Raw genomic sequence first — 16708 nt, 5'->3', positions numbered from 1 at the left:
CTTCTCTTAATTTGTTTGATCTCTCTCGCTCTCGGTTAGGCATAAATCTGTTCTGATTGAAGAGGGCTTTTATTGACCAGGATTATCCATCCAGCTCTGTATCTACTGTTACGGGTACATTCAGGCTTGGCCAGTACTGTTTGTACAAAATCTGTACAATGTATACAACATGTATTGTGTCCTTTTGAACTCATTCTGATGATGCATGATCAATTGTAACTGATCATCACAATATGTTGGATACAGTGTGTGTGTGTGTGTGTGTGTGTGTGTTTCTAATGAACATCAAATGTTTAAGGTCCTATTTTCTTGATTCTACCCTGAGCTTTAAAATGCAGTGATTACTCATATCTATAATTACCAGAACCTGTGTGTGTGTGTGTGTGTGTACTCTTGTTGAAGCACAGGACTGATAAGTTTAATTGGCAGGCTAATCACTTTAACAAAGTACGACTAATAACAGACTAGGGGTAACCCACACACACTCTTCAGTGTGTGCGTGTGTGTCGTGTCTCATCATCGAAAATGCACAATTAAACACTGACGTCAATGAATCACATAAAGCCTTTTATTGAGTGATCTCGTCACAAAACAAGTTATGGGTGAAAAAGGTTTCTTTAAGTTTCTACAAGGCTCTTTATAAACTCTGTTCTCATCTCTGGCTGTGGGTAGACAGGCTAGCAGGACAGTGACTGCATCACAACGCTGGGTACAAAACACGCAACTTAACAACACATTCACACACAGGCTCCAAAACGTACCATACCATCACCAGAACCTAGTCTCATATATGTACCACTGATCTACTGTATGTGGTTCTAGAAACTCTAGAACCTAATGTATGTACCACACTCCATCCAACACATACACACTGAAATATACACAAATCCCTTATTCAAACCTTGTTCAATGGTTGAGCGTGCTACACGTGTAGTTACCTTTGAAAGAAAACACATGTAGTACGCTCATATAGTCCATCATATAAAAGCAATAACATAGGACATCTGAGGATAAGTTGAGATGTATGGCATGTATCAATATTAGCCAGGTGGATAATCTCTCACATTAGACAATGCTTATACGGAATATAAAATATAACATTGTAGACCATGTAACATGCACAAAACTGCACTTACAGTATTCATATCAGGCGGTGATAAATATTGGATAAATACTGACTGTTTCATCCATGAGATATTTACTGGCATTATGCATTCAATTAGATTGGATCGTGGAAAGCACCTTCTGTAGTGTTCACTAGCTTTGGTCCTCATCTTGGTAGCGACCTCTCCCAAAACATAGCGTGTAGTTTTGGATAACAACAAGAATAAGAAATAGCGTTATACCTTCACAAAAGAAAGTCATGGTCAACGTTGATAATGTCCCTCTGCATGACAACAGACACAGATAATCAGTTCAGTATGTCAGTATGTTTTCAAGTTCCTCTTTCTATAATAACTAGGTAATCATTTTTTGTTCAGGACATTTAGGAAAGTCATTTAGCTGACTGATCTGTCTGAGACATAGATCCCCGGTGAGGGAACAGAGAGTTAAGCTAGTAGTAAACCCTGAACAACGGGAAGCAGATCAAACAACACACTTCAATTTCCATTTTAAAGTCCTATTTCCCTCTTTTCCCCCTCTCCCTCCTCTCCCCCCTCTCCCTCCTCTCCTACCCCTCGCTGTGTGCTGCTGTTCAGGAGTAAATCTGTGTGATGTGTTAAGTGGCTCTGACCCTATTCCTGGTCACAGGGGATGGTTCAATTGCTTGTTTTATCAGGGTCCCCCTCGCACCACCCTTAATTACTGATAGTTAATTACTTCCTCTGTTTGGAACCGATTAGTGTAACGCACACACACACATTAGTGTACACACACGGTAGCATGCTCACACTCACACATGCGTACAGACACCGGGATTCCAGCAAAATGTTCCTGGCTATTAGCAGCAAGGGGAAAAGGCAACACGATAGGTCTACCTTGATATCAGAGAGGTACGAGGATTGCCAAATTATCCATTAAGTCGTTTCATTTTTGTTTGCTGGAACACATTAACAGGAGGACAGGAGGGGTGGAGGGGAGGAGAGGAAATAAGGAAAAACTAAACAGAGCGGTGGAGACGAACAAATTGAACAAAGGAAATGCAGAAGAGGAGAGCAGGTCATTGGTTGAGGTGGATAGTTAGATGTATTTGGAACAAGGATAGTATCAGGGAAAGAGAGGTATCATTCAGTTAGTTCTGCCTAATCTGTTTATCTTGTTTGTGATGTAACCTGCCATTCATACTTCCATGCTGTCTGTCTTGGGTGTCTTGGAGATCCAGAGCGTTGATTGGTGGTTAACACTGGTTTTGGTCCGTGGTTTGCTTTATGAAATAAAAACATTGAAAACAGAATGAACAATAGTAGAACAAAACTAAATTAGAATAGTAGAACCACAGATGAATCGTAAAACAAAACTGTGTGTGCGTGTACATGTGTGGTTGCATGCGTGTGTGTGTGTTAAACACGACAGCTGCTGCTCACACAAACCCTTCTGTGCCAGCCATACCCAGCGATAAAACTCTGGATCCTTGCCTACTTATATCTCCTCATAGTGCCAGCCATATCCAGCGATAAAACTCTGGATCCTTGCCTACTTATATCTCCTCATAGTGCCAGCCATATCCAGCGATAAAACTCTGGATCCTTGCCTACTTATATCTCCTCATAGTGCCAGCCATATCCAGTGATAAAACTCTGGATCCTTGCCTACTTATATCTCCTCATAGTGCCAGCCATACCCAGCGATAAAACTCTGGATCCTTGCCTACTTATATCTCCTCATAGTGCCAGCCATATCCAGCGATAAAACTCTGGATCCTTGCCTACTTATATCTCCTCATAGTGCCAGCCATACCCAGTGATAAAACTCTGGATCCTTGCCTACTTATATCTCCTCATAGTGCCAGCCATACCCAGTGATAAAACTCTGGATCCTTGCCTACTCATAACTCCTCATAACTCATATTTCCTCAGATCACGTTTGTCCTGTTGTAAGTTCAAGTGTGTCGCCTGTTGTAAAGGAGAGACCTCGCACGCGCTAGGGTCATGGCTAGAAGGGCCATCACCCTAGCGTCAAATCAGATTAACATCAGATTTGACTTTCGTAGCAGGTTAGAAACATCCACCGATAAATCCACTATAATTGAGAATTTCAATAAGCATTTCTCCACCTGGCTACCCCTACCCCGGTCAACTGCCCGGCACCCTCCACAGCAACCCGCCAAAGCCCCCACCATTTCTCCTTCACCCAAATCCGGATAGCTGATGTTCTGAAAGAGCTGCAAAATCTGGACCCATACGAATCAGCCGGGCTAGACAATCTGGACCCTCTCTTTCTAAAATGATCTGCCGAAATTGTTGCAACCCCTATTACTAGCCTGTTCAACCTCTCTTTTCGTATCGTCTGAGATTCCCAAAGATTGGAAAGCTGCCGCGGTCATCCCCCTCTTCAAAGGGGGTGACACTCTAGACCCAAACTGCTACAGACCTAAATCTATCCTACCCTGTCTTTGTAAGGTCTTCGAAAGCCAAGTTAACAAACAGATCACCGACCATTTCGATTTTCCCACCGTACCTTCTCCGCTATGCAATCTGGTTTCAGAGCTGGTCATGGGTGCACCTCAGCCACGGTCAAGGTCCTAAACGACATCATAACCGCTATCGATAAGAGACATTACTGTGCAGCCGTATTCATCGACCTGGCCAAGGCTTTCGACTCTGTCAATCACCATATTCTTATTGGCAGACTCAACAGCCTTGGTTTCTCAAATGATTGCCTCGCCTGGTTTACCAACTACTTCTCTGATAGAGTTCAGTGTGTCAAATCAGAGGGCCTGTTGTCCGGACCTCTGGCAGTCTCTATGGGGGTGCCACAGTGTTCAATTCTCGGGCCGACTCTCTTCTCTGTATACATCAATGATGTTGCTCTTGCTGCTGGTGATTCACTGATCCACCTCTACGCAGACGACACCATTCTGTATACTTCTGGCCCTTCTTTGGACTCTGTGTTAACTAACCTCCAGACGAGCTTCAATGCCATACAACTCTCCTTCTGTGGCCTCCAACTGCTCTTAAACGCAAGTAAAACTAAATGCATGCTATTCAATCGATCACTGCCCGCACCTGCTCGCCCATCCAGCATCACTACTCTGGATGGCTCTGACTTAGAATACGTGGCCAACTACAAATACCTGGGTGTCTGGTTAGACTGTAAACTCTCCTTCCAGACTCACATTAAGCATCTCCAATCCAAAATTAAATCTAGAATCGGCTTCCTATATCGCAACAAAGCATCCTTCACTCATGCTGCCAAACATACCCTCGTAAAACTGACCATCCTACCGATCCTCGACTTCGGTGATGTCATCTATAAAATAGCCTCCAACACTCTACTCAACAAACTGGATGCAGTCTATCACAGTGCCATCCGTTTTGTCACCAAAGCCCCATACACTACCCACCATTGCGAGCTGTACACTCTCGTTGGTTGGCCCTCGCTTCATACTCGTCGCCAAACCCACCCACAGGTTATCTACAAGTCTCTGCTAGGTAAAGCCCCGCCTTATCTCAGCTCACTGGTCACAATAGCAGCACCCACTCGTAGAAGGCGCTCCAGCAGGTAAATCTCACTGGTCACCCCCAAAGCCAATTCCTCCTTTGGTCATCTTTCCTTCCATTTCTCTGCTGCCAATGACTGGAACGAACTGCAGAAATCTCTGAAGCTGGAGACTCATATCTCCCTCACTAGCTTTAAGCACCAGCTGTCAGAGCAGCTCACAGATCACTGCACCTGTACATTGCCCATCTGTAAACAGCACATCTATCTACCTACCTCATCCCCATACTGTATTTATTTATTTATCTTGCTCCTTTGCACCCCAGTATCTCTACTTGCACATTCATCTTCTGCACATCTACCATTCCAGTGTTTAGTTGCTATATTGTAATTACTTCGCCACCATGGCCTATTTATTGCCTTAACTTACCTCATTTGCACTCACTGTATATAGACTTTTTGTTTTCTTTTGTTCTACTGTATTATTGACTGTATGTTTTGTTTATTCCATGTGTAACTCTCTGTTGTTGTATGTGTCGAATTGCTACGCTTTATCTTGGCCAGGTCGCAGTTGCAAATGAGAACTTGTTCTCTACTTGCCTACCTGGATAAATAAAGGTGAAATGAAAAAATTTAATTTACGAAGCACGTTAGAATAATTAACGAAGCAGGTTATAATAATTAACATAGCAGGTTAGGATAATTAATGTAGCAGGTTAGGAGAATTAACGTAGCAGGTTAGGAGAATTACGTTAAATGCAAAACATTTCAACTTTTGACGTTCATTTGACAAAAGCTTGAACCCTTCTAGCAGCGTTAGGGCTTTGGGAGCGTTTCAGGAAGAATTTTACTCCGGCAGGCGGGAGTCAGAGGCGTGATTAACTGGTCTCTGTCTGTAGATTCCCTCTCAGTTCCCCAGCTATCGGAAATATGTTAAAAACCAGTGGTGGAAAAAGTACCCAATTGTCATACTTGAGTAAAAGTAAAGATACCTTAAAAGAAAATGACTCAAGTAAAAGTCACCCAGTAAAATACTACTTGAGTAAAATTCTAAAAGTATTTGGTTTAAATATACTTAAGTATTGTGGCGACCCTCCCACTCTGTCTGCCGTATTCTCTCTCTTTGTTCTTGTTTCCTTATTAGGATGCCGGTGGGCGGAGTTGGAAGGGTCGTCAGCTAAATGGGAAGCACCTGGGCCCGGCTGTGTCCCAGGATAAATAGACCTCTTCCACAGTCATTGGGAGACTCTCTCCATGCAGACACCTGGTTGTTTTTGGTTGTGCTAGTTGTGGCTTTTTGATTGTTTGCTTTGGCACCCTTCAACACTCTGCATTATTACATTCAGGTATGCAAAACACTCACTTACACTACTGATTACTGATTACACACACCATTGTTAATGACTTAGTTTACTTTATTTAATAAATATATATTTTGATACTCCTTGTCTCCACGTTGTCTCCCTTTTGTTGCGAACTCTGAGCCGGTTCGTAACAGTATCAAATGTAAATGTAATTGCTAAAATATACTTAAGTATCAAAAGTAAAAGTATAAATCAATTCAAATTCCTTATATTTGTCACGACTTCCGCCGAAGTCGGCTCCTCTCCTTGTTCGGGCGGCATTCGGCGGTCGACGTCACCGGCTTTCTAGCCATCGCCGCTCCATTTTTCATTTATCCATTTGTATTGTCTTGTTTTACACACCTGATTTACATTTCCCAATCACACTGCATGTATTATTCCTCTGTTCCCCTTCATGTCTTTGTGTGATATTGTTTGTGTGTTACGTGTTTTGTAACGCGCCAGGCTGGCGTTCGTTATTTCCGTGTTATTTTCACGAAGCTTGTTTGAATTGTTATACATTGATGTTTTGTGACTGTTTTTGCGCGCTTTACACTTTGCCTTGTTGGCTGGAGGCTTTTGACGCAGCTGCGTCCGTCTGTAATCTTTCTCCTGCCGAAATAAAGTGTGTGCCTGTTCACAATTCTCTACTCTCCTGCACCTGACTTCACGACAAGTACGCACACGCCTGACAATATTAAGCAAACCAGACAGCACAATTTTCTTGTTTTAATTTACGGATAGCCAGAGGCACACTCCAACACTCAGACATTAATTTACAAATGAAGAATTGTGTTTAATGAGTCCGCAAGATCAGTGGCAGTAGGGATGACCAAGGATGTTCTCTTGATAAGTGTGTGAATTAGACAATTGTCCTGTCCTTCTAAGCATTCAAAATGTAACAAGTACTTTTGGGTGTAAAAAAAAAAGGAAACATTTGGATGTAGTGAAGTAAAAATAAATATAAATAGTAAAGTACAGATACGCCACAAAATGACTGAACTCACTCAGACGGACAGTGATACTAAACTGGATAAATAAATAAAAAACACAGTTGCTGCCCAATCAAGGCAAAGGAGAGCTGGGAGTGTCTATATAGGAGATATAAAGTGACAGTAGCGGGGTAGGGAGGTTGGTTGGCATTATACAATGTGCTGGAGTTGCACTTTGGTTATTGTAGAAACGCCATCGACGGGCCCAGCTATCGACCCAGAAATCATAGACTTTGTTACACACACACACACACACACACACACACACACACACACACACAATCACAATAATAATTAATGACAGAGGGCTGAGCCAGTGGCCAGGGCTGTTATGCTAAATGACTCTTTGCTAACAAGACGTCCTTGTGTTATGCCAGTGATTATGACTGAGTAAGCACTGTTCTTACCAAACAATTACAGCCCAGACCCATCCATCACTTCACAGGGACGGAGGGACTGGACCCATCCATTAGTGGATGAACAGGGGGGGGTATGGTTCAGAGATTGAGCTGTTTCTCTGATTAATTTTGAGTATGCCAATTCAAGGAATTAAAAAAAAGAGAGTTGATGGGAGTGTAAGTGTGATTGAAAATTACAGAAAGAGGAGTATATAAGAGAATATTATACGATTGGTTTGTAGATTGGTTATTATTGGGCGGCAGCGTAGCCTAGTGCTTAGAGCGTTGGACTAATAACCGAAAGGTTGCAAGATCGAATCCCCGAGCTGACAAGGTACAAATCTGTTGTTCTGCCCCTGAACCAGGCAGTTAACCCACTGTTCCTTGGCCATCATTGAAAATAAGAATTTGTTCTTAACTGACTTGCCTAGTTAAATAAAGGTAAAATTTATATTTTAGTGAAGCTGTTATCAGTAAGGCAGTACTGGGGTCTCCGGGGACTTAGTCTGTTCAGTTGTGTTGTACCATAGGGAGTTGTAGTTTTTGTTGTTGCAGTGTCATGTCTCACCTCTTACTAAACATCTGGAAACAGCAAGTCCCAGAAGCCACCAGGATGAGCAGCAGCAGAGGGATGGTGGGGATGATTACATAAACCAGCAGCATACCTGCAGAAGGAGGATAGAGCAGAGATGGAGCTCCAGGGAGGCTATTTCAGTAATTACACTCTATTTAAACACTGTCTTACATTCCATATCATCGCTACACCACATGTTTCACTTTCTGGTGTCCTGCCATACCATCTAATTGTCTCACCTCCCTGTCTCACCTCCACCTGTCTCACCTCCACCTCTCACCTGAAGTTCCAGCTATGATTACGTGTGGGGCGTCGTCCTCACTTGGCCCGGATTGTTTGACCTCATCTGCCTGCACCACCGCCACATCTGGGACAGACAGACAAAGATACTAAATCAAAAAGGGATATACTAACTGATACCCTCATGCAGTCAACCATGCTGACCTCCAGGAGTGGGGCTGATGTGGCCGGGCTATGCCCCAGGGTGTGCCTCCTCACCTGGGTCACGAGCTCCAGGCCTGTCCCCCTGCTCCTTCCCCAGACGGCTCTCTGGATCAACATCAGAATCAGAAAAAACTTGATTAAACAAAACTGATATGCATTTCTGTTAGTGTAGTTTTACCAGGCTAAAACACAATTGGATATCACGAAATTAGGAGAAAAAGGGGGGTAAAAAAAAGATATAATAAAAAATATATATAACAACCTTTTAAAAGGGAAACGTATAGAACACTCCACAAAACACACAGAACTCATCTTATCTGCCGTGACATTTGCGTACCTGTGTGATGCTGCGTACCTGGTTCGTACTTGCAGATGAAGTTGTGCTTCATGTTGCACCTGTCGTCGTTCCACTGGTACATGTAGGCCCCGCCCAGCCCGTGGAGCGCTGTAGGCTGGTGGTACATCACAACACACGCCTCCCCTCCGCACGACGGCTCGTCAAAATACCAGTTCCTAACGCACACAATCACACACAATAATACACATATTCAAATTAAAACACAGACATACACAAAAGCCTCACCAAAGTAACAGTTGCTGTGTGAAACATACACACCTGAATTGGGACACACTCCCGTCGGTCCAGAGGTAGAGGTCAGAACAGGAGGCGAAGCCGCCGTTTTCCTGTGTGTGTTCTCCTTCTGTCCTCATCAGCCCGATCCAGAAATCACCATCTGCTATTCCTCCATTACCGGTACCTGCTCCTACCCCCGTTTCTGTCCCTGCTCCTGTTGAGGAGGTCCGAAGCTCCTGTAGGGAATAATATATATATATTGTAAGTATATTATAAGTAAATAAGAAATATATTAACATGTTCATGATAGGAGCACTTTGAGGAGGTGTTTTTGGTGTTGTTGTTTGTACTGTCACACACACACGCGCGCAAACACACACACACTGACCTGTAGTAGGTGTTCTATGTGTCTCTGCTCCGCAGCGCTCTCTACGCTCAGCAACGATCCTCCGTCCATCTCACACGCCTGTCTGGCCTCGCTGAATGCAATCCGGCTGGTCATTTCCCGGAAGTAGGCGATCTTATAGCATGGATGCTCCTCCCCTCCCTGACACACCGTCTGACCTGGAGGCAAATGAGATCGTCAATCTATTGATTGCATGTAGGGCTCGCACAATTACCTTCTGACCATGTAACCGAAGGTTATGGATGAAGATCGGAACGCCCCCCCCCCTCCCTGCATCAGCAGCACACATAGAAATAGAATGAATAGAAGGGTCTTGGAACCTCTGGCTAATTGACAGGTAAAATCATGGATACACTCGAAATTGCTGCCTGATATTGTGATGCAAAAATGTTCATGGGAATGTTATAGGGCTGTGGTGGTCATGAAATTTTGTCAGCCGGTGATTGCCGGTCTCAAGGTAATTGACATAAACACATTTAGCATCTCCTTGCTTCCATGCATACAGTAGCCTACAAGTCACTGATGCAGACCTTTGGTACATCTACATTTTTTTTAAAGTATAATAAATCCATTTAAAATAGCCTACACCCTCACAATAAATCCATTATTTATTTTAGACAAGTCTAAAGAAATATGACATGAAGAAAATGTAGTCTATTTCAGATTAACAGAATAGCCTACTCTGAGTTGTCCTTATGTTAGGCCCTGGTCTGGCTATGCCATATGGCTGTGGGCTACACTAGTTTATTTAGTAAACAAGATTTGCTTAGAATTCCGTGCAATTAATTTATATTAGTTTAGAGTATGAAGGATACAATAGCTGAATAATATAGAACGGATATTTTCTCCAAACGATTTGAGGGAGTGCACACATGCGGCTATTCTTTGTGGAGCGGTTAACAAAGAAACGGGTCCTCCTATCTGCTTAATTTACATTTACGTTGGGTTATAGGTTTAGAATTGTAATACAATGTAAGGCTGCATGATGTGACTCTAATGATGATTTGAAAAAAGTTGCATGAAAGGTATGAGCTTTGCTTTGTTTTTTGTGCAGCCTGTACACACTTCATCAGCCTCTCATTCACATTTTGACAAACACTTGATAATGCCTCAAATTTCCCTGCAGCATCCCCTTTGCGTGGCCGTAATGCCCCCTAAAAAAATCCATGCCTTTTGCGGCCAGTGGCCGTTGTGCCCTTGGGCTGAATATATTAATTATAATTCCCTTCTCACGGCTGCATGCTCCGAAGCACCTCTCACTCACATGGCTCTCTGAGATATCGCAATTATTATTAGCCAATGCCCGTCACATGATCGGGTCCTTCTCACAGGCTACAAGTGAAGACAGACACATTGGGGACGCATCTGCGTGCGCCCTTGGTCAATTCCGAGTCGCATATTGAAGATATTGGAAGAACTGTCCACATTTCCTTTGTCAGCCAACAAGATGAGTAGCCCTAATGGACAGCAAAAGCACTAGCCTATTGTCACGCTCGTACAAACTGGAAGCATACTCGGACCAACGTGCAGCGTGATCTGGGTTCCACATATTGTATTGATAAGTGGACCGCACAAAACAATAAAGAATAAACGATACGTGAAGCTACTGCAGTGCTCACAGGCACTTACACATAAACAAGATCCCACAACCACAGGTGGGAAAAATAACTACTTAAATATGATCCCCAATAAGAGACAACGATTACCAGCTGCCTCTAATTGGGAATTATACAAAACACGAACATAGAAAAAGAAACTAAAACACAACATAGACATAGATATACTAGATCACCCCCTAGTCACGCCCTGACCTACCACACCATAGAGAAACAATGGCTCTCTATGGTCAGGGCGTGACACCTATGTCAATCTACTATCCACCGTAGTACAAAAGTTGGCCTATTCTATTCTGTGCGAGAAATAAATATTCCAAACATAGTCTGGGACAGTTGTGGGATGCGATAGATCCCAAATGAATACAACCACTAGCATAAAAAAAAAAACATTTTAAAAGCAACGAGACTGATGCAACGGATCAGAACGTTTACCTTAAAATGTTCATAAACTATTAGGCTATTTATTCACATTATAAGTGCAGCAATGCGCATACGGCAGTAGGCTATAAACTCAAATGTTCCAAAATGCAAACAATTAGCGGGAAAACACAAATCTCAAAAGTGACCGCAAATGCGATTACGCATGTAAGGCTTTTTATTATAAAGGTGTATTTTTATGGTGAAAATAATCTTCCCCAAACTTGAAACTTAGGCTCTAAACCCCTTGTAAAGTGGATAAATGTGCTTAAATTTAAGAAGTTGTTTGGCCACTTCAGTTGTGATACAAACCTTATCAAAACATATAGGCCTATGTGCTGAGGTGTGCGACTATGATTGGAAAAAGTCGGGGTGGAAAAAAAGTGATGCGCTGTTTCTTGCCTTACTGCACACAAGCTGGGCATCATTCACAAGTGATAGGCTAATATTGTCACCCATCAGACTATTCTTGATTTAATCTTGTCTTTACATATACTAAGTAATATATGTGTGAAATTAGTTTTGATTTAGAATGGACCATTATCATGCACCTGTATCGAAATGGGCAGCGGGAAAAAAAATACATGTTATCTAGGCATTTAAATATCGAATGGAGGAAGCTTTTTCCGTGGTTTATTTTCATTTCAGCCAGGTATATGTAAGAGTGATTAGAAGGACAATAGAGTGCTGAGTACCAGGCAGTAAGCAAGCATCAGAGCTTGGAGAAGCCAAATTACCGTGACTAAACGGTCACATGGAATTTGACTGCTGTCATGACTCGTGCCCGCCGGTGTGGTGGTAATGCTGTCACCGCAACAGCCCTAAAATGTTTATTCAGATGATGTTAACTTATGTGGCACATGCCATGGAATGTATTTTTTGTAATGTTAGTTGAGTTGAATCAACAAATCACAGCACATATTGATGGGTACACTTCCTGCTTTTCTTCCTGCTTTTACTTACTACTCTGCTCAACGCAATGGCCACCAGTCCACTCACTATGCTATCGCTGACTCGAATGGGGACGCCCATTCTATTCATTCTATTTCTATGGCAGCACATGCAGTCAGGAGCGGAGGAGAGCAGAAAATGTGCATCCTCAAAAAATATGTTTATTCAAATTATTATTATTATTATTGGCTGGCCAATTACCGTCATACAAAATTTCATGACCGTCACAGCCCTAATTGTAAGTAGACAATTTACATAAGGATGGATTAATTAATCAATGGACAATTATGTCAAATCTATCTGTGTCAGTTGTATGCAATTGGAGCCAATTTAGGCATCTACTGTATGCCGGTAATCTGTCGTGGCCAGACTACGTAACATATATGGCAGTAATTTACGTGAGATTTTCAGTTCTTGTTTTCCGAGATCAGTATGCCAGTAATAGAGCCAATGCCATCAAGTAATGGTTCCACCACCGTTTCAAAATCAAGTTACTTCCTTGTTCTCTACTGATTCCTGTGGCTGTGTTTGTCTTTTCCTCCCTCCATCTATCTGACAAACCATCCATCATCTAATCAGTGATCAGTAAATCCACCAGACTACTGTATCTACACCCAATCAGCCCTCCGCCGGTCACTACATCCATCAACCAGTCCACAAATTAACCAACCCACCTGTCAATCAACCAGTCCACAAATCAACCAACCCACCTGTCAATCAACCAGTCCACAAATCAACCAACCCACCTGTCAATCAACCACCTCACCAAACAACTTTTTTATCAATCTATCAATCAGTTCATATTAGTGAATTTCATACATTAGGACAACTACTCTCTGTTGATCTTAAGAAGTGGTTTGAAGGTCTTAAGTGAATGCAAACATCTCCATTGAACTTATCAGTTGTACACAATCCCTCGACCCCCTCCCACACACACACCCTTAACGACTCTTGGCTTCCCGCCAAAAGGATGTGGTCATCGCATTCGCATCCTCTCAGTCCCTTAGAATTTACCGTCAAACTTTCCTAGTGTGGTCAACATCCTCTGTCAATCAGGAAGTGACTCTAGCTAACTGACTGTAGTAACAGGGCTGCTGATCACACTGTAGGCTGGAGGCCCACTTCTAAAACAGCCTTGTTACCGCTCACAAACAGACTTTTACTGGATGTGTTCACACACTGACATGGCATTTACAGTAAGCAGCAGTCATGCTGTACTGTACTTATACACAAACACAGAGGAGACACACCCACAAACACAGAGTAGACATGTGTACTTTCACAAGTATGCACGCACACAGGTACACACATACACACAAATATAATCACACACATGCAGAACACAATATCCAGCATTATAAAGCTGTACTCTATGATGGCAGTTAAGTGGGTGAAAAGTGGCGGATCTGGCCCAGATTCTGGACTGACTCATAACAACCAGAGAGGTCAGCCTCACAGTGTGTGTGTGTACACGAATGTGTGTGTGTGTGTGTGTGTGTGTGTGTGTGTGTGTGTGTGTGTGTGTGTGTGTGTGTGTGTGTGTGTGTGTGTGTGTGTGTGTGAGCGTGTATGCATGCATGCGTGCATCAGTGAATAATACCAGTGATTAATACACAGGCAGTTAAAGAGGCCTAATAATAACATTAGCAGTGTGGCCAGGAGGTACTTTAAGTGATTGGCTGCCTGGTCTAGATCAGATCTGCACTATCATCACTTTGGAACCCAGTAATGGTACCGGGGTGCACAGACGACCAACAGACTCAGCATTTTCACCTCCTTTCTCTCTTTCTTCCTCTCTTCGTTCATTCCCTCCATCCTGCCTCATCTTCCTGTTCTGATACCTCAAAATTCTTCTTCTCAACCCAAAGCGTCATCATTTTCCTTTCTCCCTTTCTTATTTCCTTTCTTTTTTCCTCTCTCGCTCTCTCTCCTTTATTAATTTGTTCCCTCTATCCGGCCTCCTCTGCTCTGATTCCTCAGATCCACATTTTCATCAGTTCTTCCCTTTCTTATCCTCTAACAGCCTCTTCCTTCACCCCCTCCTTCACCTCTTCTTTCACCTCCTCCTTCACCTCTTCCTTCACCCCCTCCTTCACCTCCTCCATCACCTCCTCCATCACCTCTTTCATCACCTCCTCCTTCACCTCCTCCTTCACCTCCTTCACTTCTTCCTTCACCTCCTTCTTCACCTCTTCCTTCACCCGTCTTCACCTCTTCCTTCACCCCTTCCATCACCTCCTCCATCACCTCCTCCATCACCTCTTCCATCACCTCCTCCTTCACCTCCTCCTTCACCCCCTCCTTCACCTCTTCTTTCACCTCCTCCTTCACCTCTTCCTTCACCTCCTCCTTCACCTCCTCCATCACCTCTTTCATCACCTCCTCCTTCACCTCCTCCTTCACCTCCTTCACTTCTTCCTTCACCTCCTTCTTCACCTCTTCCTTCACCCGTCTTCACCTCTTCCTTCACCCCTTCCATCACCTCCTCCATCACCTCCTCCATCACCTCTTCCATCACCTCCTCCTTCACCTCCTCCTTCACCTCCTCCTTCACCTCTTCCTTCACCTCCTCCTTCCCCTCCTCCTTCACCTCTTCCTTCACCCGTCTTCACCTCTTCCTTCACCTCTTCCTTCACCCATTTTCACCTCTTCCTTCACCCATTTTCACCTCTTCCTTCACCTCTTCCTTCACCCGTCTTCACCTCTTCCTTCACCCGCCTTCACCTCTTTCTTCACCCGCCTTCACCTCTTCCTTCACCCATCTTCACCTCTTCCTTCACCTGCCTTCACCTCTTCCTCTGTTTCTCTCCTTCATCCCTCTTCCTCATCCCCCTTTTCATCCTCTGCACTTTCCCTATCTTGGAACATCAACCCCTCTCTCTCACTAATTCTCCCTCTGTCACTTTGTCTTCTCCCTCTGTGCCATTTGCAGTTTATTTAGACTAAATCACATAGTAGGGACATTTTAGGTTAAAGAGGGGCATATCTCACCACTAATGAAATAAAAGTTGTCCACTCTCCCTTCACTCACTCTCTCCATCTGTCATCTGTCTGACTATAAGACTCTCTCTCTCTCTCTCTTCGCTCTCTCTCTACAGTATGTAACAAATTTGAAAGCAAACATGTTAATTCAGCTGCCTGCCCTATGACACCGACAGCCCTGACACATGTAGAATAGCATTCTGATGTAAATCATAGATATTCCTACATTTAGTCACAGAGGGAAGGAACTGTAAATAGACTCAATCTTTACAGTCAATAAAACCAATAAATCCAGTTTCCAGGGTAAACAAACTCTAACAGGTTCGCACACATTCATACACATGTATGAAAGCAAGCACATGCACACATGTACCTCATCATCTGTAACTGTAGCAATGCAATACAAGCAAAACTGTAGCAGTTTACATGCAATTACATTTTTGACATGAATAATTGAAGGAATAGAAAACATGAGAAAATTGAGAAAATGTTTTTTGTCTCAGATAACCTAATCTTATAGATGTCTTTTTAATTTATATTTTCCAATCCTAACAAAATTCACAAATGTCCATCTAATTCTAATGATGATGATGATGGTGGTGGTTATGATGATGATGATGATGATGAGCTATAGCTATAACTTTAACCTAGTCACAAAAGGTAACATTTTACCGGTAGTTTATGGTTTAGATTATTGTTTGATGAGAATGGTTAAGGAATTATTATTTGATTATTCTTATCTTGAAGATAACAGAAATACCACCAATATTCAAATGTTATTATTTTATAACGCTAATTTGTTTTATACGATCATTGAAAGTAGACCAATATGTGAAAAACTGACCATAAAAGTTATCACATCATCACCTTACCGCTGACAACTCTTGCGCCGTGACCGCTCGAGGCCATGACCATCACTCCGCATAGAACTCTCAGGATATTCTGCTCCGCGCTCTTCTTCGAGGATTTCATACTTGACAGAGAAAAAGCGAGATCTTTGAAATAAAAATGGTATTGTAAAAATAAAAAGGCTCCTTCGCTCACATCAGAGTTCACCAGTCTACTGCCAGTTTGTTGACTGCGACTCTGCTCTCAGTCTCCGGTCTCTGCTGTTGTCATGGTTTCCACCCAAATTTCCGGTTTTTACTTTTCAGTGAGCAAGATGCTCTAATGGGATTCGTACCGGCACCCTCACGCGCTCGAGGACCGGAAAATGTTCTAAGAACGGGGGCTCGCCTCGTGCAGACAGCCCACCAGAGACAGTGAAACAGTAAAGTGGCTCCCACAGGCGCGCTTATTGATCCCCCTCCCTTTCCTTCTCTCGTTGCTGAGTCCCTCCGCAGCTGATCGACCACACACAGCTGTCACCTCGCGCCCCACCGACTATTTAATTAGCCTTGTGACACGTGCCT

At 43.1% G+C, this 16708-nt stretch overlaps 1 protein-coding gene across 4 annotated transcripts; it reads right to left on the bottom strand.

Annotated features, from left to right (window-relative positions):
* Positions 1 to 554: 554 nt before the first annotated feature.
* On the bottom strand, positions 555 to 16653 carry LOC106578443 (chondrolectin). Of its 4 annotated transcripts, none has more exons than XM_045702083.1 (8): positions 16169 to 16653; positions 9313 to 9488; positions 8967 to 9160; positions 8706 to 8863; positions 8405 to 8455; positions 8174 to 8273; positions 7901 to 7997; positions 555 to 2365 (listed from the first exon to the last, which is right to left on the bottom strand). In XM_045702083.1, the coding sequence occupies exons 1-7, from the start codon at positions 16266 to 16268 to the stop codon at positions 7907 to 7909; spliced, it is 870 nt and encodes a 289-aa protein (XP_045558039.1). In that variant the 5' UTR covers positions 16269 to 16653; the 3' UTR covers positions 555 to 2365; positions 7901 to 7906. The 4 variants fall into 4 exon arrangements, with proteins under 4 accessions (XP_045558039.1, XP_014012718.1, XP_014012715.1 ...); XM_014157243.2 differs by having other exon boundaries at positions 8688 to 8863; positions 16169 to 16652; XM_014157240.2 differs by having other exon boundaries at positions 8187 to 8273; positions 8688 to 8863; positions 16169 to 16650.
* Between the last annotated feature and the right edge of the window lie 55 nt (positions 16654 to 16708).

This window comes from Salmo salar, chromosome ssa19, assembly GCF_905237065.1.
Source record: "Salmo salar chromosome ssa19, Ssal_v3.1, whole genome shotgun sequence".
NCBI classification, from domain to species: domain Eukaryota; kingdom Metazoa; phylum Chordata; class Actinopteri; order Salmoniformes; family Salmonidae; genus Salmo; species Salmo salar.
Note: the sequence above shows the minus strand (reverse complement) of the source record. Positions and strands in the feature narration are given on the sequence as shown.